Here is a 23962-nt window from a genome sequence, read left to right on the forward strand (position 1 = left end):
GTTGTGACCACCTGGCTCACAACACCGTTTCTGTGGGAAAGGAAACTTAAGTCTGAGACCCAGATCAAGGCTCTCATAGATTTACATTAGGAAAGTAAGTAACAGTCTGGTGTCAGCTGGCAAGAAAAAGCTGTGGTCACATGTAGCAGGAGAGCACTGGAAATAACAGAAGACAGCGACCGGTAATTATTTTAATGCACACCCTGAAAATTCTTTTCTGATAGATAACGGATATGGAAATAAAAAAGACGTTGGAAAGGGACTTTAACAACGTGGACACTTTGTTTCAAAAACAGCACTTGACCTGTTTACACTCACAGTTTATCCATAGTCACTACAATGGAGCTGAGCCGAACTGAAATACAGTGCTGGCCAAAAGTATTGGCACCCCTGCAATTCTGTCAGATAATACTCAGTTTCTTCCTGAAAATGATTGCAATCACAAATCCTTTGGTATTATTCTCTTCATTTAAATTGTATTCAATGAAAAAAACACAAAAAGAATTGTCCTAAAGCCAAATTGGATATAATTCCACACCAAACCTAAAAAAGGGGGTGGACAAAAGTATTGGCACCCTTTGAAAAATCATGTGATGCTTCTCTAATTCGTGTAATTAACAGCACCTGTAACTTACCTGTGGCACCTAACAGGTGTTGGCAATAACTAAATCACACTTGCAGCCAGTTAACATGGATTAAAGTTGACTCAACCTCTGTCCTGTGTCCTTGTCTGTACCACATTGAGCATGGAGAAAAGAAAGAAGACCAAAGAACTGTCTGAGGACTTGAGAAACCAAATTGTGAGGAAGCATGAGCAATCTCAAGGCTACAAGTCCATCTCCAAAGACCTGACTGTTCCTGTGTCTTCCGTGCGCAGTGTCATCAAGAAGTTTAAAGCCCATGGTACTGTGGCTAACCTCCCTAGATGTGGACGGAAAAGAAAAATTGACGAGAGATTTCAACGCAAGATTGTGCGGATGGTGGATAAAGAACCTCGACTAACATCCAAACAAGTTAAAGCTGCCCTGCTGTCCGAGGGTACAACAGTGTCAACCCGTACTATCCGTCGGCATCTGAATGAAAAGGGACTGTATGGTAGGATACCCAGGAAGACCCCACTTCTTACCCCGAGACATAAAGAAGCCAGGCTGGAGTTTGCCAAAACTTACCTGAGAGAGCCTAAAACGTTTAGGAAGAATGTTCTCTGGTCAGATGAGACAAAAGTAGAGCTTTTTGGGAAAAAGCATCAACATAGAGTGTACAAGAAAAAAAAAGAGGCATTCAAAGAAAAGAACACGGTCCCTACAGTCAAACATGGCGGAGGTTCCCTGATGTTTTGGGGTTGCTTTGCTGCCTCTGGCACTGGACTGCTTGACCGTGTGCATGGCATTATGAAGTCTGAAGACTACCAATAAATTTTGCAGCATAATGTAGGGCCCAGTGTGAGAAAGCTGGGTCTCCCTCAGAGGTCATGGGTCTTCCAGCAGGACAATGACCCAAAACACACTTCCAAAAGCACTATAAAATGGTTTGAGAGAAAGCACTGGAGACTTCTAAGGTGGCCAGCAATGAGTCCAGACCTGAATCCCATAGAACACCTGTGGAGAGATCTCAAAATGGCAGTTTGGAGAAGGCACCCTTCAAATATCAGGGACCTGGAGCAGTCTGCCAAAGAAGAATGGTCTACAATTCCAGCAGAGCATTGTAAGAAACTCATTGATGGTTACCGGAAGCGGTTGTTCGCAGTTATTTTAGCTAAAGGTTGTGCAACAAAGTATTAGGCTGAGGGTGCTAATACTTTTGTCCGGCCCTTTTTTGGAGTTTTGTGTGAAATGATCAATGATTTGGTTTTTGCTTCATTCTCTTTTGTGTTTTTTCCTTGCAAGCAAATTAAATGAAGAGAATAAGACCAAAGAATTTGTGATTGCAATCATTTTCAGGAAGAAACTGAGTATTATCTCACAGAATTGCAGGGGTGCCAATACTTTTGGCCAGCACTGTACAACTTCCGACCTATAGACAGGTGTAACACAGTTGTTGGAAGAAAGCAGCCATAAAACATAAATTAACTGGTTCATCACATCTTTAGGAAGCTGAGTTCAATTTCCCTTGCCACACACAGTCCTGATTACTGCCACACCTGTTCTCAATTAAGAAATCACTTAAATAGGACCTGCCTGACAAAGTGAAGTAGAAAAAAAAGATCCTCAAAAGCTAGACATCATGTTGTGATCTAAAGGAACAAGTGAGAAACAAAGTAATTGAGATATCAGTCTGGAAAAGGTTATAAAGCCATTTCTAAAGCTTTGGGACTCCAGCGAACCATAGTGAGAGCCATTATGCACAAATGGCGAAAACATGGAACAGTGGTGAAGCTTCCCAGGAGTGGTTAGCCGACCAAAATTACCCCAAGAGCGCAGCGACGAGTCATCCAAGAGGTCACAAAAGACCCCACAACAACATCCAAAGAACTGCAGGCCTCACTTGCCTCACTAGTCTCGCCATAAGAAAGAGACTGGGCAAAAATGGCATGCATGGCAGAGTTCCAAGAAGAAAACCACTGCTGAGTAAAAAGAACATAAAGGTTCATCTCAGTTTTGCCAGAAAACAACTTGATGATCGCCAAGACTTTTGAGAGAATACTCTGTGGACTGACGAGACAAAAGTTGAACTTTTTGGAAAGTGTAGGTCCCATTACATCTGGCATAGAAGTAATACAGCAGATGGTTTGGTGCTGTTTTGCTGCTTCAGGACCTGGAATACTTGCTGTGTTAAATGGAACTATGAATTCAGCTGTCTACCAAAAAATCCTGAAGGAGAATGTCCAGCCATCTGTTCGTGACCTCAAGCTGAAGCGCACTTGCGTTATTAAGCAGGACAATGATCCAAAACACACCATCATGTCCACCTCTGAATGGCTTAAGAAAAACTAAATTAAGACTTTGGAGTGGCCTAGTCAAAGTCCTGACCTTAATCTTATTGAGATGCTGTGGCATGACCTTAAAAAAGTGGTTCATGCTCAGAAACCCTCCAATGTGGCTGAATTACAACAATTTTGAAAGATGAGTGGGCTAAAATTCCCCTAGAGCGTTGTAAAAGACTCATTGCCAGTTGTTGCAAATATTTGATTGCAATTGTTGCTGCTACGGATGGCCCAACCAGTTATCAGGTTTAGGGGGAAATCACTTTTTCACACAGGGCCCTGTAGGTTTGGATTTCTTTTTCCCTTAATAATAAAGACCTTCATTTAAAAACTGCATTTTGTGTTTACTTGTGTTATCTTTGTCTAATATTTAAATTTGTTTTGTAATCTGAAACATTTAAGTGTGACAAACATACAAAAGAATAAGAAATCAGAAAGGGGGCAAACACTTTTTCACACCACTGTACTTAATAAATAACTTTATTTTGGTCATCCTTTGCTTATAACTGAGAACATCCACATTTCCATAATATAATTGTAATGATCTAATGGCCCCTTATAATACCCAAGACATTTACCTCTTGGTGCAGAAGAACGGCATTGTATTGCAGTACTTAGTTTTTGACCAGTACTTACACCCACATTATCTTCAATAGTATTGTAATTTTACATTCTGCTGTCTAAAAGCAAAATGTCTAATCTTTCTCCACTTTTAGGCTGATGAACCAGGGCCTGTTGGGAATTATGACCAGAGGAAAGATGAGGAAGATCGGAGATTGGAGCAGTTGTCTCACCACTTGCAGAATCTGGCTAAGACTTTAGCACATAGAGAAGATGTCAAGTAAATCATAAATTCTAGTTATCTTTCTCGTCTTACTGCACCTTTCTTTAAAGCAGACCTTTCATCATCTTTTACTAGTAAAACTGGCTAGTTCTTGATAAAAGGACTGAAGAGCTGTATTAAACACAGATTTCTTTTTTTTTTTTTTATTTCATCTCTCCATAGCGGAGATATTGGCTTCTAAAGTTTAGGACACCTATTGAGATAGTCACCTCTTCAAGCAAAAGGGCGTTAGCAGAGATTCTTCACTGGGGGTGCTTACTCTTTCCTCTGTATGACTTTGACCAATCATAAGAAGGCAACGTCGTAAAGGAAACACTTCACACAGGGAAAAAAAAGGAAATGCCCCTAGAGAAGCTCAGAAATGTTTTTTTTCACTGTGATCACTCCTCATTCCTTTAGTTTATTGTCATTACAAGCGCCGGGAGAATAGATATCAGGGAATAATATGTGACAAACGTTGCTTGCACACTGCAGCTCTCCTCCACTGATGCTGTCATGTCATTACATTATGAATAACATGACAGTGCTGGGAGACTAGAGCTGTAGTGAGCAAGCAATGTTTGTCACACACAATGCCCTGGAGCTACCCTGGAGCTCCGATACCTGGTAAAGATCCAGAGTATTGTATGTAATGAGATTACATGATTAAATGCCCAATAGAATAATCTTTCTACTTGTTGAAGGGAAAGTTATCATGTTAGGTTCCCTAAACTTTAGGAGCCAAAATCTCATCAAGTGAGCGGAATAAAAAAACAAAAATAAAACTACATTATATTCAGCTGTTCATCCTCTTTATCATAAGGTAGCCAGTTTAATATGCAAAAAGTGGTTAAAGGTCATCTTTAATTTTTCATATGGCCTCAGTGTGGTAATAGGTTAATATATGCTATCGATCCACTGCTGCTCCTCAGTCTTGCTGTTTCCCTGGGCAGACTCCTCTCCTTCACTACTGGCATGATTGAAGCTTGACAGCTGCAGCCGATAGCTGCAGCTGATCGCTGCAGTCATATATTAGCTGATGCACCAGACTAAAAGGAGAGGAAACCAGAAGTGGGGATACAGCCAGCGGGATGGAGGAATGGCAGGGGATCAAAAGGTAAGTATGTGCTGTATTTTTTTTTTACCACAGTAGGGCTATTTGAAAAAGTTAAAAAAGGGGATACAATCCCATTAAATACTTTACATAAGTTTTCCCCTTAAAATCAAAGATATTTTCAATAATTCCTTAACAGAAATTAAGCATCATACTTATTTACTCTACTAAAAGTTGACTTTTTTTGCAAAAATTTCTCCTTGTTTCATATTGTTTGTCCATTCTTTTTTGCACTTTTCTTCTCAGATACTTTCTCTGCCTCTTTACATCCTGCTCTTCTTCTTGGGTGGGCCCAAAACATATTCATGTACTAAATGTGATTCTATAAACTGCCAGTTATTAGTAATACATGTCACATCTGGATTGCACAAAATGAGAGGTCTGGCAGCAGCGCAAAGCATGTGGTCTGCACATCTCATTTTATGCACTTGCTTAAGAAAGGCTTCATTGTACACCATAAAAAATCCAGAAATCCAGTATAGAAGTCAGATGATGTTACATCTCCTTTTGCCTTGTTATCTTATAACGTGCATACAACACATACTGTGCTGTATAACAGACCTCGGTTTAGTTTATTCTTGGGTCTAACAGGTACATGGTGGTTTTCCTTGCACTAAGGCTATGTGCCCACGATGCAGAAATGAAGCAGAAAATTTCTGCAGCATTTCTGCATCTCCCTGGCAGAAAAAACGCATGCAGATTGTACATGCAGATTGTACATGCGTTTTTCCTGCAGAATACATGCGGATCCACATGCGGATTCACATGCGTTTCCGCATGCAGATTGACAAGCGCTTTCCAGGCGAATAGCATCACTTGGAAAGTGCTTGACAACTAGGTCACACTATATAAATCCATGCAACCGGCATGGATTTATACAGTGTGAACCGTAAAAATTAAAACAAATAAAGCTATACTCACCCCCGAGGCCCCGGTGTGTGCAGCAGCGTTGCTTCCTGTCTGGTTCCCGGCTGCCGGCATATCGCGAGACAGAGCGGTGAAGGGCCTGCGGTCACATGACTGTGATGTCACCGCAGGTCCTCAAGCGATGCCGGCATTCAGAGAGAAACCTTCGGAAAGGTGAATATAAACTTTATTTGTTATTTTATTCTTTTTTTACAGGTACAATGGTACCCAGGTCTGGATGAGAGTCTCCTCTCCTCCAGAACTGGGTATCATCCGCACATAGAGACGCATAGAAGCCGCTTGTAAAAATGTACAGTCGCGGTTTCTATGCGTCTCAATGCAAGTCAATGGCGGGAGTTCCGCTGCGCTTCCGCAAAATTAAATGACATGCTGCGGATTTTTGTACGCAGCATAAACGCTGCGGAAAAATCCGCAGCATGTGCATAGAACATGCGGAATCCCCTTGGGGACCATGGGGTGCGGATTACCTAGCGTTTCACAAGCGTTTCCGCTGCGGAAATTCCGCAGCATAAACGCTTGAAAAACGCTATGTGGGCACCCAGCCTTATTGAGGATAAATGCCCTTGAAGTCTGTAGTTTCAAGATTCCTATTTTTTGTTATGTTGCAGTACATGGTACTGATATACTTTACAGTCTTGTATTAATATCTTATGTCATGTACTAATTTGATGTTAATGTTATAACATTTGGTTAAACCGCCGTGATCTCGACTTACTAATAGAGAAACAAGTGGTGACGAAGAGGAAAGTGAAGACGAGGAGGATGAAGAGGAGGAAGATGATGATGATGAAGAAGAAGAGGACGAGGAAGAAGAAGAAGATAAATTAGATGCAACTGCAAAACATTTCATCACTCTTGGAGATTTTCAGGCACAGCAGAAAGAAGATTTAACATTTCAGGTAAGGGCTTTTAACTGAATGAAATACCATTTTTGAGGGTTACATATAATGGAAGAAAAAAGGAAATTTTAATAAGTTGCAAACTGCTGTAAAAGTTTTTGTCCCAAAATAGAGAATAGTAGAAACTGTATGCAAGTTGTAGCCAACTTGTATGCAAGTTCACAGCTATGTGGGTATTCAGTAGTTTCCCTATGGAAATACTGTATTACATGCTGAGTATGAATAGCACGGACCTGCATTGACCACACACGCTTCTGCATTGCTCATTTGAAGGTTAGCAGGATATTTTAATCGATGCTATTTGCTATTTGCAAAGTCTCCACATGATTTTTTCTGTCTTCCATTACTGATCACAATTATGCCAAGTACAGGAGATTGGTAAATGAAAGAAGGAAATTCTGAGGTTGGCATTAAAAGTCTCATTAAAGGGGTTGTCTCAAGTTCATAAAAGGATAAAATTGAAAAGAGCTTGTAGAAAAACGCAGAAACCATCTCTTGGCTTTTGGAGTATGAATGCCATATTCTTGGCTATAGAAAGTAAATGGAAACTAAGAAAAGATGTGTAATGTTTTGTCCTTTTTCATTTTTCACTGTGGAATTAGATAAATTCGCTAGACAAGTATTTTTATGTCTTTTTAGAAAGGAGAAGTGCTACAGATTCTTGACAAAAAACCTGATGGTTGGTGGATGGCCCAAAACTCAAAGGGAGTTCAAGGTCTGGTACCCAAGACTTACTTGCAGGCAAGTCCCAAATTCAGTCATTACATATTGTAAATTCTTGAGTCCGGCCTATTACAATTTTCTTGGCAAATCACTGTCCATTCGTCAGTACACTGAAGTAATACATTTCATCATGAATTCTGTGAACATAACTAACTCTTACTTTGTATATGGTAAAGAGCTGCTTATGGCAAATATAATTACTTATTATTTCATAAGAAATAAGATTAATGCCTTTGCTTTCAGTTCTTTAGAAATATAGACAGATCATTTTGATTATTAAATGTTTTTATATTTCATCTAATTCACAGTCCTATAAGGGGGCAGATCTAAGTCTGAGCCCCAGTGACGAAGAAACTGGAGATGAGGAAGAGTCAGCAGAAGAAAATGTTGGAAATACAAAGAGGTAATATAATTGTGCACACAAGGATATAACTTAGGCCATTGAGAACGACTGTAGATTTTCCACTCTTACCGATCCCTTATCTTACCCTTTGAAGAATGATCACCTAACTTCTTGCAGATCAGTAACGAACACAGTGCCTCCCGTTGTCCCTTGTCTAGCAGTCATAATTTATACCCCAGAGCAGCATTCACACTAGTGCTGGTTGTCATTGCCAAGAACTGCTTAGCCTAAATCATACAGTTTAGCTGAGTTTCTATAATTCAGTTTTTCCTATATCAGATCTAAACCTATCAGTATGCAAATCAGCAGAACAAGTCTTGTTCATATACTGAGCCATAAAAAATCGTTTATGATTTCCACTCTGAATCGTTAATCCACTTCTAAATTAGAATTTAGGAATAGTGCAAAATAAGTAATGCAGGGTTACCCAACTGTTTATGATGATTATTTAGTTTCTGTAGATATGTACATACAAAACTGTAAAGTTCTTAGCGTTCCAAATCATGAATTGTCAACAAATCAAATACTGGTACTTCCAAATTTGCCAGAAGTAAAATCTGACAATAAATACAATTGTTCTAGTTTGTAGTTCATTTGGATGATGATGTAATTATCTGGACATGTTTGGATTCTGTAATTGTAACTTTGGGCAAATGTATTCCCATTTTTTTTTTCAAATGTAAAAGGCCTGCAGAAGATTCCATATCTCAAATAAGCTCTTCTAAGAAAACCCAAGAGGTAGGTAATATGTGATTAAGTGTCTGGCTTAGCATCGGTATTCAATTTCTTTGTATACGATACATAGTACATATGCAGTGGATGTAAAAAAAAACCTACGAATCCTTGTTAAATTGCCATGTTTATGTCATGTAAAAAAAAATCATAGTAATATGAATCATTTCAGAACATTTTGTACCTTTCATGTCACCCATAATCTGTACAAATTCATTGAAAAATAAGCTTAAATATTTTATTCTTTATTTTAGAAAAATAAAGAACTAAAATAATGTTGTTGCGTAAATATGCATACCCTTAAACTAATACTTTGTTTGAGCACCCTTTGAATTTATGACAACATTCAGTCTTTTTGGGTAGGAGTCTATCAGCATGACACATCTAGAAAACACAGCCCCAAAACATAATGCTGCATCCACCATGCTTCACTGTGGGTATAGTGATCCCTTTGTTGTGTTGTAAGCAGTTTGCAGACCATGGATTTTGATGTCAAATAGAGCTAAGAAAATGTCAGGGGGAGGCGTGATGCACAAAGTCCAAAAAAAGACTGCGGGAGAGATGGGGCTGCAGATCCCAGATGGCAACGTGGCCAAAGTGATGGAGAGCACGGGAATCATTGAAACAAAAAGAAGAGAGGTGGCGCACAGCTTCAGAGATTTGCTTGCACCATGACACTGATTCCTGCTGATAAGGCAGTGCTGTTGCGGACTCTCTGGTGTCTCGGGGATGGTATGACGACTTTGGTAGATAAAAGATCAGAGGTGGCAGATACCGGAGAGGTGCCCCAGAAACACTGAATATATTGATGGTGCTGCTCATTCCTCAGCTCAACAGCACTTACAGCTCAGATACCAAAGTTACCCACTCTGAAAGATGTCTTCTTAGCGTTGGCTCAGTCAGTGTCCTCTTTGCCTACTTTAACATTATAACTTTACAGTCTCAGAGAAAATTAGTCAGGTATCTATTGTAACTTTCAGAAAGTAAAAGACAGGACGGGAGCTGTAGAGGGCAGAGTCAGTACCAAAGAAATCCAACTGGTTAGGGCAAGAAAAGAGGGCAAACACTCAGCGTAGCAAATATCTGCACTACTGTCCTCAAAAATTATGGAATACAAACAACTTAATTTAGCACCTTTGCCAGTGAAGTTTAAACAATAGATCACAGTGTGATCCAAACTATATTTCTTAGTGGTGTGAAGGATGAACTGGATTAAAATCAGGGACGTAACGACGACATCGTAACCGGGTCCATGAGGGTGAGGGGCCCGCCGACAATGCACAAACTTCAACTAGATGTGCGTCCTCGGATTCCCATTTAGCTGAAGTGTATTGTGGAGCACAGACCTGGCTGCTGGCTTCAGAAGAGGACACCGGGTGGGAGCTAATGTGATTTGAGTATAATTGTTTATTTTTTTATATGCATTAAACAACAGCGGCAGAACCGGGAACATATGCTAGGATGGGGGATATATACCAGGGTGGGGCCCAGGATAAGGAACATATATACCAGGATGGGGAACATGCATACCAGGATAAAGAACTACCTGTCACACAGGCCACAGTTTGGATGAGAGTGGTTGTGTCTGGCGGATTATTGAGCAGTGTAGGTGCCCCTCCGGGAACTCTGCTTTCGCCCTTTCTTTTCACATTGTATACAGCAGATTTTCAGTATAAATCTGACTTTTGCCACCTCCCAAAATTCACGGATGACTCCGTGGTAGTCGGATGCATTAAGGGGGCCGGGGTGAGGAGGAATATAGGAGGGTGGTATCGGATTTTGTGAATTGGTGCCAGGCTAACTATTTACAACTAAACATAAAGAAAACTAAAGAACTGGTGGTGAACTATAGCAGGAGAAAGATGGACTATTAACCTGTCACTATTGCTGGTCAGGAAGTGGAGCAGGTCGAGAGTTGCAAATATTTGGGGGTCCACTTGGTCAGCAAATTGGACGGAGATGCCATACGGAGAAGATTTACAAGAAGGGGATGAGAAAACTGTACTTCCTACGGAAACTAAGGTTGTTCAGTGTTTACAGCAAAATGTTGGAAATGTTCTACCAGTCCGTAGTGGCAAGTGCCATCTTTTTTGCAATCATATGCTGGGGAAGTAGTGTGCAGGTGTCTGATGTTAGTGAGCTAAATAAGCTTATCAAGAAGGCAAACTCTGCTGTTGGCCGCCATCTTGACACTTTTGAGGAGGTAGTGGAGGGAAGAATTCAGAAGAAGTGTTTGGCGATAATGAACAATAATGCACACCCATTATATGAGCTGTTCATGAGGCAGAGGAGCAACTTCAGTAACGTCTAATCCTACTAAGGTGTAAGAAGTAAAGATACAGAAAATCGTTCGTGCTGACTGCTATGGGATTGTACAACAACTACCTAAGTGTCAAATTCTCCAAGTGATTGGTGTATTCTTGGCGTTCTAATTGTATATCGTACTGACCGGTCATGAATAGGAATGTATGAGATTATACCTGCCAAATTCTACTGCTTTGTTGTAATTCATGTCTATGTTCTGCTGCATTGATACACTTTATTGACCCCGAGGGAAATTACAGTATTGTATCGTTTCGTAGGATGGGGTATATATACCAGGGTGGGGCCCAGGATAAGGGATATCTATACTAGGATGGGGTCCAGGATAAGGGACATATATGCCAGGATGGGGCCCAGGATAAGGGATATATGTATCAGGATGGGGTCCAGGATAATATGAAAAAAAGAAGAGAGAGAGCGCGCTATGTGAAGAACCAGATGAGTAGATTGTGAAGTATAAGGGGCCAAATTGGCTACTCACCTAGAGGGGTTGTGCACCCCTGCACAACCCTGGTAAATGCCTTGAGGCTGAAGGACTTGTGCTCACACCGCGTGCTGCAGACCGCCGTCCGTCACTGCTGCTTCCGCATTCCTGGTCGCAGACCTCGTGACTGGAAGCTGGTGGTGCATCACCGCAGGTCCTCTAGGTTGGAGGTGATAGCTCCGGTGCTGCAGGACCTCAAAGGGGTTGGATGGGGAGTTGTATAATCAATTATTAAGTGATCAACAGCTGCTCCTGCTGCCAACCCTCAGGGAGGGAATAGAATTAGATAAAATAAATGAAAAGCGGTTTACAGTATGGAGCGCTAATAATGATCACCAAGGGGACAATGTTTAGGGCTGAAAAACTTTTAATTAGCCCTCTCCACAGCGCGTTTCGATAGCTAAACTATCTTCATCATGTGGTTGAACAGGAAAAAAACATTTATAGGGGAGGTATAACAATGATTGGTTGCCAAACTAATTGGTTAATCATAGACTCTACACACCCTTCGTGTGCCGGTGTATAAGTGTTTCTCATGTCAATACATAGACAGCTAGCATATGAATTCACAAAACAGGGGAATATAGACATAAAACCAATAAAATACAGTAATTCATATTACTGAAGAATATTAGAATATAAAAAAATATATAAAATGCAATATTAAAATATGGCATAATGAAAATAAAAATAATGATGAGGATGATGAAAAAGGGAGGGGGAAGGGTGGTGAGATCACCCACAAGCTCAAAAATGGCCACTAAGAGCTGACCACATTCTCAATGGCCAAATTCAAACCTTCAGGGGCTAAGGTACCCAAATTGAAAATCCAGAAACTCTCCTTATTAATTAAACTAGCCAACCGATCTGGAACAGTATCTATTACATGATCAATGATAGTGAGCCTCATAAGTTTTGGATCTTTTTGGTGGACAATACTAAAGTGTTTAGATGCACTATGTAGTTGATAACCTATTCGTATATTATGTCTATGTTTATTAAGGCGTGCATGCATGGTTTGTATCGTGCGGCTCACATATTGGAGGCTACACGTACATTCCAGTAAGTAAATTACATGTGTTGATTGACAATTCATGTCATGTCTAATAGAAAAAATTTCACCTGTGGTTTGTGATGAAAAAATTTTTTAAACAACATTTTGAATAGTTTTGCAACGCAAGCATTTTGGCGTATTACAAGAGTGGCAGCCCTAACGGAAGCTATCGTGTGATTTCTGCATTTTGACTTCAAAGATGTATTACTTGGTGCAATTAAACTTCGCAGGTTATTATTCTTTCTATAAATAATTCTTGGTCTATTGGGTATACATTGCCCTAAAATTGGATCCCCCCTTAAAGTAAACCAAAATTAATTTAAAAGGTTCTGAACGGTAACAATGGATTGACTAAACGTGGTAACCATACTCCATTTAGCCAATTCAGAGACCGCCTTGATTTTGTCAGTGGATGATTCTATCCTGTCAATACAGATATCCTGAGTCAGGACTCTTGTCCTGGAGAAGGCATCATTTAGCAGTCTTTTCGGGTAACCTTTTTGTATAAACCGTTTCCTCAATAGTTTTGATTCTGTAACGGGTCTGGGAGGTGGAACGTCAGAGCAACTATACAAAGGGGCAGTCCTTGTAAGGAAGCGGGTGGCTCCCAGGGAAGGCGAGCAGGTAGTCACGGCAAGTGACCGGGACAGTCTCTGGGTAGAAGGGCAGGAGGTCACGGCAAGTGACGGGGACAGTCTCTGGGTAGAAGGGCAGGAGGTCACGGCAAGTGACAGGGACAGTCTCTTGACAGGCGGATGGTCACGGCAAGTGACAGCAGGGTAAGAGTCTCTAGACAGGCTGGTGGTCACGGCAAGTGACAGCAGGATAAGAGTCTCTAGACAGGCAGGTGGTCACGGCTAGTGACAGCAGGGAAAGAGTCTCTAGATAGGCTAGCAGGCAGGTAGCAGGTGAGCGCTCCCAGGTCAGCGGGCAAGAGTCTCTGGACAGGCAGGTGGTCACGGCAGGTGACGGCAGAGCCTCCAGGTAGGCTAGCAGGCAGGTAGCAGGTGAGCGCTCCCAGGTGAGCGGGCAAGAGTCTCTGGACAGACAGGTGGTCACGGCAAGTGACGGCAGAGCCTCCAGGTAGGCTAGCAGGCAGGTAGCAGGTGAGCGCTCCCAGGTGAGCGGGCAAGAGTCTCTGGACAGGCAGGTGGTCACGGCAGGTGACGGCAGAGCCTCCAGGTAGGCTAGCAGGCAGGTAGCAGGTGAGCGCTCCCAGGTGAGCGGGCAAGAGTCTCTGGACAGGCAGGTGGTCACGGCAAGTGATGGCAGAGCCTCCAGGTAGGCTAGCAGGCAGGTAGCAGGTGAGCGCTCCCAGGTGAGCGGGCGGGCCGATCCATAGACAGACTGACAGGTGTTGGAAGGCAGACTGTCGGACCGCAGGAATGCAAGCAGATAGACAGGAATCAGGTAGGTATCAAGCAGAGATCTGGCAGGTAACTGGCAGGTATCTGGTAACGGGACCTGAGGGCTGAAGCAGAGTTGAAAGGCTTTGCAACAACATTGCTCGGGCACCTCCATTTTGGAGGAGGTGCCTTATATATGGTGAGGACCTCCAACCATTGGCCGGGGACTCCTTAGGACGACGCGCGCGGCCCCTTTAAGAGAGGGGGAGCGCGCGCGCGCCCTAAGCACAGAGGCCGGGAAGCAGCGCGTGCTGCCAGCAGAGCGGGAGGAAGCCGCCGGGCACGGAGCGGAGAGGTGAGGGGAACGGCGTCCCTGCCTAGCAGGAGGCAGGGACGCCGACGCTACAGATTCTACTAGAAATTCAGAATCTCTAGTGCAGTTTTTTCGAACCCTCCAATATTGGCCTTAGTGGACATTAGTGATCCATTTTGGAAGATGTCCACTATCAAACCTCAAATAGCTATTTACATCCACCGGTTTAAATAAGGTTGATGTGAACAATCTTCCCATGGTGTCAAACTGTTGCTGTAAAGGATAGGCCCCAAGAATTGGAATTTAACTCCTCAACAAATTTGAGTGCACTCTCACTTGTTCCCCTCCACAAGAAAAAAAGATCATCTATATAACGACGATAAAAGACCACATGGTCCTCCGCCATAGGGGACTGTGCGATGAAGACGGATTCAAAAGCCCCCATGAACAAGTTGGCGTAACTTGGGGCGAATCTCGTCCCCATCGCACAGCCTTTCAACTGGTGGTAAACCAACCCCTCAAATGTGAACACGTTATTATTCAATATGAACACGTTATTATTCAATATGAACAAGTTATTATTCAATATGAACACGTTATTCAATATGAACATAATAGATGTCTTAAGGAAATTCTTTTGTTCTGTTGGGATGTTGTTATCAGTCTTCAGGTAATGATCGACTGCTTTCAACCCCAAGTCATGGGATATGTTACTATACAGGGCACTGACATCAAGGGTCAGAATGAGACAGTTGTTTATAGGGGGTAGACCTCTTAAAACTTTAATCAGTTTGGAGGAATCTCTCAAGTATGAGTCAAGTTTGAGGACATACTTTTGATGGAAAAGGTCAACATAATGAGAAAGATTACTGGTGATAGAGCCAATCTCGGAAATTATTGGGCGGCCAGGGGGGTTAGTGGGACTTTTGTGTATCTTGGGGAGGAAATAAAAGAACTTTTTCTCTTTTTTGTTTAAGAGACCACTAGCATGTGCAGTTTTCACAAGTTCTTTATATCTCAAAAAAATTGAAACCGAGGGATCATGAGGCAAAATTTCGTAATATTCTTGATCACTCAGGATCCTTTTACCCTCCCCAAGATACCAACCTCTATTTATCAGCACTATACCACCCCCTTTATCCGCATTCTTGATAATGATATTCTGGGGTCCAGTAGAAGGGACATATATACCAGGATGGGGCCCAGGATAAGGGATATATGTACCAGGATGGGATCCAGGATAAGGGACATATATACCAGGATGGGGCTTAGGATGCGGAATATATACACCAGGATGGGGTCCAGAATAAGGGACATATATGCCAGGATGGGGAACATATATACCAGGATGGGGCTCAGGATGGGTGATCTATACACCAGGATGGGGCCCAGGATAAGGGACATATATGCCAGGATGGGGAACATACATACCAGGATGGAGATTATATATATATCAGGATGGGGCCCAGGATAAGGGACATGTATGCCAGGATGGGGAACATATATAACAGGATGAAGGACATATATACCAGGTTGCGAGATACATATACCAGGATGGTGCCAAGGATAAGGGACATATATACCAGGATAGGGGATGTATATACCAGGATGGGGCCAGGAAGGGGCACATATATACCAGGATGGAGGGAATATACCGTATATATACCAGGATGTGGTCAGGATGAGGGACATACATATATATATATATATATATATATATATATATGTACATACAGTACAGACCAAAAGTTTGGACACACCTTCTCATTTAAAGATTTTTCTGTATTTTCAAGACTATGAAAATTGTACATTCACACTGAAGGCATCAAAACTATGAATTAACACGTGGAATTATAAAATTAACAAAAAAGTGTGAAACAACTGAAAATATGTCTTATATACTAGGTTCTTCAAAGTAGCCACCTTTTGCTTTGATGACTGCTTTGCACACTCTTGGCATTCTCTTGATGAGCTTCAAGAGGTAGTCACCGGAAATGGTCTTCCAACAATCCAACAATCTTGAAGGAGTTCCCAGAGATGCTTAGCACGTGTTGGCCCTTTTGCCTTCACTATGCGGTCCAGCTCACCCCAAACCATCTCGATTGGGTTCAGGTCTGGTGACTATGAAGGCCAGGTCATCTGGCGTAGCACCCCATCACTCTCCCTCTTGGTCAAATAGCCCTTACACAGCCTGGAGGTGTATTTGGGGTCATTGTCCTGTTGAAAAATAAATGATGGTCCAACTAAACAGAAACCGGATGGAATAGCATGCCGCTGCAAGATGCTGTGGTAGCCATGCTGGTTCAGTATGCCTTCAATTTTGAATAAATCCCCAACAGTGTCACCAGGAAAGCACCCCCACACCATCACACCTCCTCCTCCATGCTTCACAGTGGGAACCAGGCATGTAGAGTCCATCATCCGTTCACCTTTTCTGAGTCGCACACAGACACGGTGGTTGGAACCAAAGATCTCAAATTTGGACTCATCAGACCAAAGCACAGATTTCCACTGGTCTAATGTCCATTCCTTGTGTTCTTTAGCCCAAACAAGTCTCTTCTGCTTGTTGCCTGTCCTTAGCAGTCATTTCCAAGCAGCTATTTTATCATGAAGGCCTGCTGCACAAAGTCTCCTGTTAACAGTTGTTGAAGAGATGTGTCTGCTGCTAGAACTCTGTGTGGCATTGACCTGGTCTCTAATCTGAGATGCTGTTAACCTGCGATTTCTGAGGCTGGTGACTCGGATAAACTTATCCTCAGAAGCAGAGGTGACTCTTGGTCTTCCTTTCCTGGGGCGGTCCTCATGTGAGCCAGTTTCTTTGTAGCGCTTGATGGTTTTTGCCACTGCACTCGGGGACACTTTCAAAGTTTTCCCAGTTTTTCAGACTGACTGACCTTCATTTCTTAAAGTAATGATGGCCACTCGTTTTTCTTTACTTAGCTGCTTTTTTCTTGCCATAATACAAATTCTAACAGTCTATTCAGTAGGACTATCAGCTGTGTATCCACCTGACTTCTGCACAACACAACTGATGGTCCCAACCCCATTTATAAGGCAAGAAATCCCACTTATTAAACCTGACAGGGCACACCTGTGAAGTGAAAACCATTTCCGGTGACTACCTCTTGAAGCTCATCAAGAGAATGCCAAGAGTGTGCAAAGCAGTCATCAAAGCTAAAGGTGGCTACTTTGAAGAACCTAGAATATAAGACATATTTTCAGTTGTTTCACACTTTTTTGTTAAGTATATAATTCCACATGTGTTAATTCATAGTTTTGATGCCTTCAGTGTGAATGTACAATTTTCATAGTCATGAAAATACAGAAAAATCTTTAAATGAGAAGGTGTGTCCAAACTTTTGGTCTGTACTGTACATACATACATATATACTAGGATGAGGGGGTCCCGGTCCAAATCTTGCACCGGGGCCCTTCGCACTCTAGTTACGCCAAAGGGTTTATATCCACTATTTATAGTAATGTTTATATACTTATCTTTCATTTGCTGAAAGGCAAATGATATAGGACCTATTGCAGCGGAGGTATGGTCCTCAATTCTAGAATACATTGCTATAACATCTCTTAGTGAAACTAAACGGCTTACGCAACTCTGTGTTATCTTTGGAGTGTATAAGAAACCATTAGTCATGTTTAACCCCTTTCCGACCTTGTCAGTAATAGTACGTAGCTGCGCCCTGGGCCTCTAGGGCCAGCTACGTACTATTACGCGTGATACGATTGCGCCCGCACACAAGCGATAGTCGTCGGGTGTCAGCTGATTGTCACAGCTGACACCCGGTGCTATGTACCAGGAGCAGTCCTGCACTGCTGGTGGCACATTAACCCCCGCAAAGCTGCGATCAAAGTCGATCGCAGCATTGTGGGGGCAAGGGGAGGTAAGCGCCGGTACTCACCTCCTCTGCCGGTGTCCCGCTCTGTCTGCGGCAGCTCCCGGATGTTGTCATGGTGACCCGATGTCATCATGACAACATCCAGGTCACCAGACAGCAGGAAGTTACTTTGGTCATGCGCAGTGAATGACCAAAGTAACTTCTCCTTGTGTGCAGCGCTGACAGGCTGCATAGCATAGGGAGCCGCTGCTCTCTATGCTATACAGCCGATCAGGCTGCAAAAAGTGAAAGTCCCATAGTGGGACAAAGTGCAAAAGTAAAAAAAGTGCCATCAAGTGAAAAAAATAAATAAAAAGTGGTAAAAATATATAAAAAAAAAAAAAAAAAAATAATCCCCAAAAAATAAAAATATATTGTACCCATAATATTTATTTATTATGAAAAAAAATAAACCAATAAAAGTACACATATTTGGTATCGCCGAGCCCGGAACTACCTGACCTATAAAACTGACCCACTAGTTAACCCCTTTAGTGAACACGGTAAAAAAAAAAAAAAGAAAACGAAGCAAAAAACAATGCTTTATCATCATACTGCCTAACAAAAAATGGAATAAAACGCGATCAAAAAGACGAATGCAAATAAAAATGGTACCGCTGAAAACATCATCTTGTTCTGCAAAAGACAAGCTGCCATACAGCTCCATCAGCCGAAAAATAAAAAAGTTACAGCTCTCAGAATAAAGCGATACAAATTTTTTTTTTCTATAAAATAGTTTTTATTGTGTAAAAGAGCCAAAACATAAAGAAACAATATAAATGTGGTACCACTGTAAACGTACTAACCCGAAAAATAAAGCTGCCTTATCAATTTTACCACTCGCGGAACAGCATAAAAAAAAAAAAAACAATTCCGGAATTGTTGGTTTTTGTTTATTCTGCCTCCCAAAAATCGGAATAGAGAGCAATCAAAAAATGTAACGTGGCCGAAAATGGTACCAATAAAAACGTTAACTTGTCCTGCAAAAAACAAGCCATAACATGACTCTGTCGGCCAAAATATGGAAAAATTATAACTCTCAAAATATGGCGATGCAAAAACTAGTCTTTTAGATTGACAGCTGTCAATCATAAAAAACTATATGAATCTGGTATTGCTGTAATCGCACTGACCCGAAGAATAAAGTCGTCTAATCACTTATACCGTACGAGGAACGGCGTAAAAAATAAACTCTAGGGTTAGGGTTGTGCTAGGGGTAGGGTTGTGCTAGGGTTAGGTTTGTGCTAGGGTTAGGGTTAGGTTGGTCCTAGGGTTAGGGTTGTGCTAGGGTTAGAGTTGGGCTAGATTTAGGGTTGGGCTAGGGTTAGGGTTGGACTAGGGTTAGAGTTGGGCTAGGGTTAGAGTTGGACTAGGGTTACGGTTGGGCTAAGATTAGGGTTGGGCTAGCGATAGGGTTGGGCTAGGGTTAGGGTTGGTCTAGGGCTAGGTTTGGGCTAGGGTTGGACTAGGTTTAGGGTTGGGCTAGTGATAGGTATGGGGTAGGGTTAGAGTTGGGATAGGGTTAGTGTTGGGCTAGGGATAGGGTTGTGCTAGGGTTTGGTTAGGGGTAGGGTTGGGCTAAGGCTAGGGTTGTGCTAGGGTTGGGTTAGGGGTAGGGTTGGGCTAGGGTTAGGGTTGGGCTAGGGTTAGGCTAGGGTTATGGTTGGGCTAGGGTTAGTTAGGGTTGGGGTTGTGCTAGGGTTGGGGTTGTATTAGGATTGGGGTTAGGGTTGCGTTGGGGTTGGGATTTTTACAAAAGTAAAGAAAAAAAAATGATGACAATATGGCGAATAGTGTTGAGCGCAAGTGCTCGCTACTTGAGTTTGCATCAGGTGCTCGGGTATGCACCGAGTATTGCGGGTGCTCGAGTCTCCACCCCATATGTTTTGCAGCTGTTATACAGCCAAAAAATCCTTGCGGGAATTGCCTGCCATGCACGAGCGATCCCCCCATGGTTTTATTTTTGGGTGTCTAATAACCGTGAATCATGCGGGGTGGGGACTTGAGCATGTTACTTTAGCACCCGAGATATACGGTGCATATCCGAGCACCCGATGCAAACTCAAGTAGCGAGCACTTGCGCTCAAGACTAATGACAACTTATTCAATATGATGACCTAATGTTATCAAATTCTGGGTCATACCGCTGGGTTCAAAATGTTCACTATACCCCTTGATAAAATCCTTAAGAGGTCTAGTCTAGTTTCCAAAATGGAGTCACTTCTGGGGGGTTTCCCCCACATATGGGGTATTGGCTTACTCAGGAGAAATTGCACAACAAATTGCATGGTGCAATTTCTTCTGTTACCCTTATGAAAATGCAAAATTGGAGGCTGAAAAACATTTTTTGTTGGAAAAATGTGAAAATTTTATTTTTACGACTCAATGTTCTAAGCTTCTGGAAAGCACCTGGGGGTTCAAGGTGCTCATCACACATCTAGATAAGTTCCCTGAGGGGTCTAGTTTCCAAAATGGTGTCACTTGTGGAGGGTTTCCACTGTTTAGGCACATCAAGGGCTCTCCAAACGCAACATGGCATCCGCTATTTATTTAAGCAAATTTTACATTCAAAAAGTCAAATCGCGCTCCTTCCTTCCCGAACCCTGCCGTGCGCCCAAACAGTGGTTTTCCCCCACATATGGGGTATCGGCGTGCTCAGGAAGAATTGCGCAACAAATTTTGGGGTCCATTTTTTAATGATACCCTTGCAAAATTAAAAAAATTGGGGTCTAAACTAACATTTTTGTGAAAAAAATTTTTTTTTCATTTTTTTCTTCCACATTCCAAAAACTACTGTGAAGCACCTGAAGGGTTAATAAACGTCTTGAATGTGGTTTTGAGCACCTTGAGTGGTGCAGTTTTTAGAATGGTGTCACTTTGGGGTATTTTCTGTCATAAAGACCCCTCAAAGTCACTTCAAATGTGATGTGGTCCCTAAGAAAAAATGGTTTTGTAAATTTTGTTGTAAAAATGAGAAATCGCTGGTCAACTTTTAACCCTTATAGCTCCCTAACATAAAAAAATTGTGGTTCCAAAATTGTGCTGATGTAAAGTAGACATGTGGGAAATGTTATTTATTAATTATTTTGTGTGACATATCGCTCTGATTTAAGGGCATGAAAATTCAAAGTTTGAAAATTTCAAAATTTTCAAAATTTTCGCCAAATTTTTGTTTTTTTTCTCAAATAAACACAAGCGATAGCAAAGAAATTTTACCACTATAATGAAGTACAATATGTCACGAAAAAACAGTCTCAGAATCAGGGGGATCCGTTGAAGCGTTCCAGAGTAATTACCTGATAAAGTGACAGTGGTAAGAATTGTAAAAATTGGCCTGGTCATTAACCTGCAAACCACCTTGGGGGATAAAGGGGTTAAGGCAGGGTTACGAGTGGATTCAAACTGCCAGCGATGCCCATCAGATGGGGTGACATTTTGCACATGCTGTGGAGTTGTTCATGTCTACAAACGTACTGCCCAATAGTCTTGAGTTCAATTAAATTAGTTACTCAAATGAAAATTTCTAGAAACCCACTGGTGTGCATTTTAGGGTATGTAGATGGATCCCAAAGTGATGACTAAGGAAAGTTGACAATTTGCTAGACTCTTGTATGCTAGCAGAAAACTGATTGCATCACATTGGCTATTAGAAAGTCCATTTACACACAGGGTATTAATTACTAGGGTTAATAATATTATTCTTATGGAGAGAAGTGTATATACCTAGAAGGGTAGGCTTCATTAATATGAAGAAATATGGGATGTATGGTTAAGTACTCCAGGATTAGCGACATTTGAACTATTAAGAGAGATGTATCGAATCTCAGATCCTATTTGTTTTACCGTGGGGTGGTTTAATGTAAAGAAATGATATGTCAATGTATATTCATGGTTGTGATAAACCTATACTCGTTTGGTGTTGGTACACTACATGCCTGTGTTTCTTTTGGACGTTTTATTATCTTTAAACAACATTTTAACATACTTTCTACCTACTCTAAGATGAGATGCTACTACAATATGTTATAGAGTCATATAATACCTGTTTGTGATATGTTGTCTCATAGAGGCGAATTGGCAAGTAAGTTTGTTGGCCTTGTGTTTGGGATCGGAAGGGGGGATGGGTTTTCATTTGTCATATTTATGTTTTTTTTTACTGTGTAAAATACAAAACGTCATTAAAGATTATGTGATGGAAAACAATATAGGAAAATGTCGGGAAAATCCTACTAGAACAGCTAAACTTTATATGGGGCTAATCAGAATCACTGTAAGTGATGGCAGCTGTGTACTGACTACTATCTAACATGAGCTTAAGGCCATGTTCACACATTCAGTATTTGGTCAGTATTTCACATCAGTATGTGTAAGCCAAAATCAGGAGTGGGTGATAAATACAGAAGCGGTGACGTGTTTCTATTATACTTTTCCTCTGACTGTTCCACTCCTGGTTTTGACTTACAAATACTGATGTAAAATGCTGACCAAATACTGAACGTGTGAATATGGGCCTAATGTGACTGGCTAATTCTGAACACAATCACATCCCCAGATATTGGAGGGTGTTCACACTTACAAAACACATTATTATAGTTTTGATATTTTTATTTCCCCCTCAAAATGATTTCAGTTTGTTTCTTACTGGATTTGTATTTTAAAGATGGAAAAGGTTATTTTTTTTACATGACAAAAATCTGTCATTTTAACAGGGGTGTGTAGACTTTTTTATATCCACTGTATTCCTTCTTTTTCTGGGAATGAGTAACAAGATAATTTTCCTTCCATTGAAGCTTAGTGCTGCAGAAGCTTTGGCCACAATGGGCACAGTCCCCTCTGGGTTCCGAACATCAACTCTATCACATTTTCTAGAACAAGGTAAAACTTATATATTTCTTCTATAACCTTTTCTTACCATATGTATAATTCTACATTGTGTATGGCCTGGGCCAGGGGATGTCTGGTTTATTGGAGGATGGCAGTTGACATGAATTGTTCTTGTTTGCATACAGAGATTTTCATTTTTGCTGTAGTGAGAATGAACCTCAGACTGCACGCTATAAAACTAATAGGCTATCTATATAATGCACAGATGTGACAGGTCTTCACAAGAGAAGAGACCCTCCTCTATCAAAGTCATATGCCTGCCAGAAAATATGCTAAGGCAGGCTAACAGCTGCAGCAAATGAATACACTTCCAAAATTAATGCTACTTTTTTTTCAGTCTTTTAAGGTCTGCCATAATTTGACTTTTTGTAGCTAATTATTTACAGTAAGTTTTCTGTGTGAGAGCAATACATTGTACGTCTTTGGTTAACCCATTTGATTTTGATCTGGGATGTCAAACTCAAACACACAGAAGGTCAAAATAAAAAACTTTGACAAAGTCGCGGGCCAACCAGTATACAGTACTGTATAATGGGCCTGATATAGTCCTTCATGCAGAATAATGGGCTCCACATAGTCCTCCATACAGTATAATGGCCCCACATAGTCCTCCATACAGAATAATGACACACATAGTCGTCCATACTGACTAATGGGCCCACATAGTCCTCCATACAGAATAATGGGACCCACGTAGTCCTTTACATAATAAAGGCCCCACATAGTCCTCCATACAGAATAATGGGCTCCACATAGTCCTCCATACAGTATAATGGCCCCACACAGTCCTCCATACAGAATAATGGGCCCCTCATAGTCCTCCACACAGAATAATGGCCCCACATAGAGGCACTGGTTCTGGTGTCACTGGGCAAATAAAACCACCCTGCGCGCCAGAGTTTGCCAGGTATGATTTAGATGTTTACCGAGCAGCGGCCTTACAGGGGTTGTCCACTTTATGGACACAAATCAAAAATGCTTTAAACTATGAGGTTGTGCTGGGAAAAGCTTAGATACCTGCATATCACATCCCCAATGTGCCAATAAAGAAATAAACACTGGATATAGTGCAAACGTATGCAAGGTGGCTCAGTGGTTAGATTTGCTGCTTTGCATCGCTGGGAT

General features: G+C 41.6%; 1 protein-coding gene across 3 annotated transcripts in view; it reads left to right on the plus strand.

Moving 5' to 3' along the window:
* Positions 1-23962, plus strand: part of NPHP1 (nephrocystin 1) — a 97068-nt gene that overhangs the window by 31987 nt on the left and 41119 nt on the right. For all 3 annotated transcript variants that reach the window (XM_073672530.1, XM_073672531.1, XM_073672532.1), the window contains exons 5-10: positions 3640-3764; positions 6509-6686; positions 7326-7427; positions 7718-7812; positions 8499-8550; positions 22744-22828. In XM_073672530.1, coding sequence (XP_073528631.1) covers positions 3640-3764; positions 6509-6686; positions 7326-7427; positions 7718-7812; positions 8499-8550; positions 22744-22828 — 637 coding nt within the window. The remainder of the gene's footprint in view (positions 1-3639; positions 3765-6508; positions 6687-7325; positions 7428-7717; positions 7813-8498; positions 8551-22743; positions 22829-23962) is intronic.

This window comes from Phyllobates terribilis, unplaced genomic scaffold, assembly GCF_046119375.1.
Source record: "Phyllobates terribilis strain yellow unplaced genomic scaffold, ASM4611937v1 Scaffold_3__8_contigs__length_932513732, whole genome shotgun sequence".
Taxonomy (NCBI): Eukaryota; Metazoa; Chordata; class Amphibia; order Anura; family Dendrobatidae; genus Phyllobates; species Phyllobates terribilis.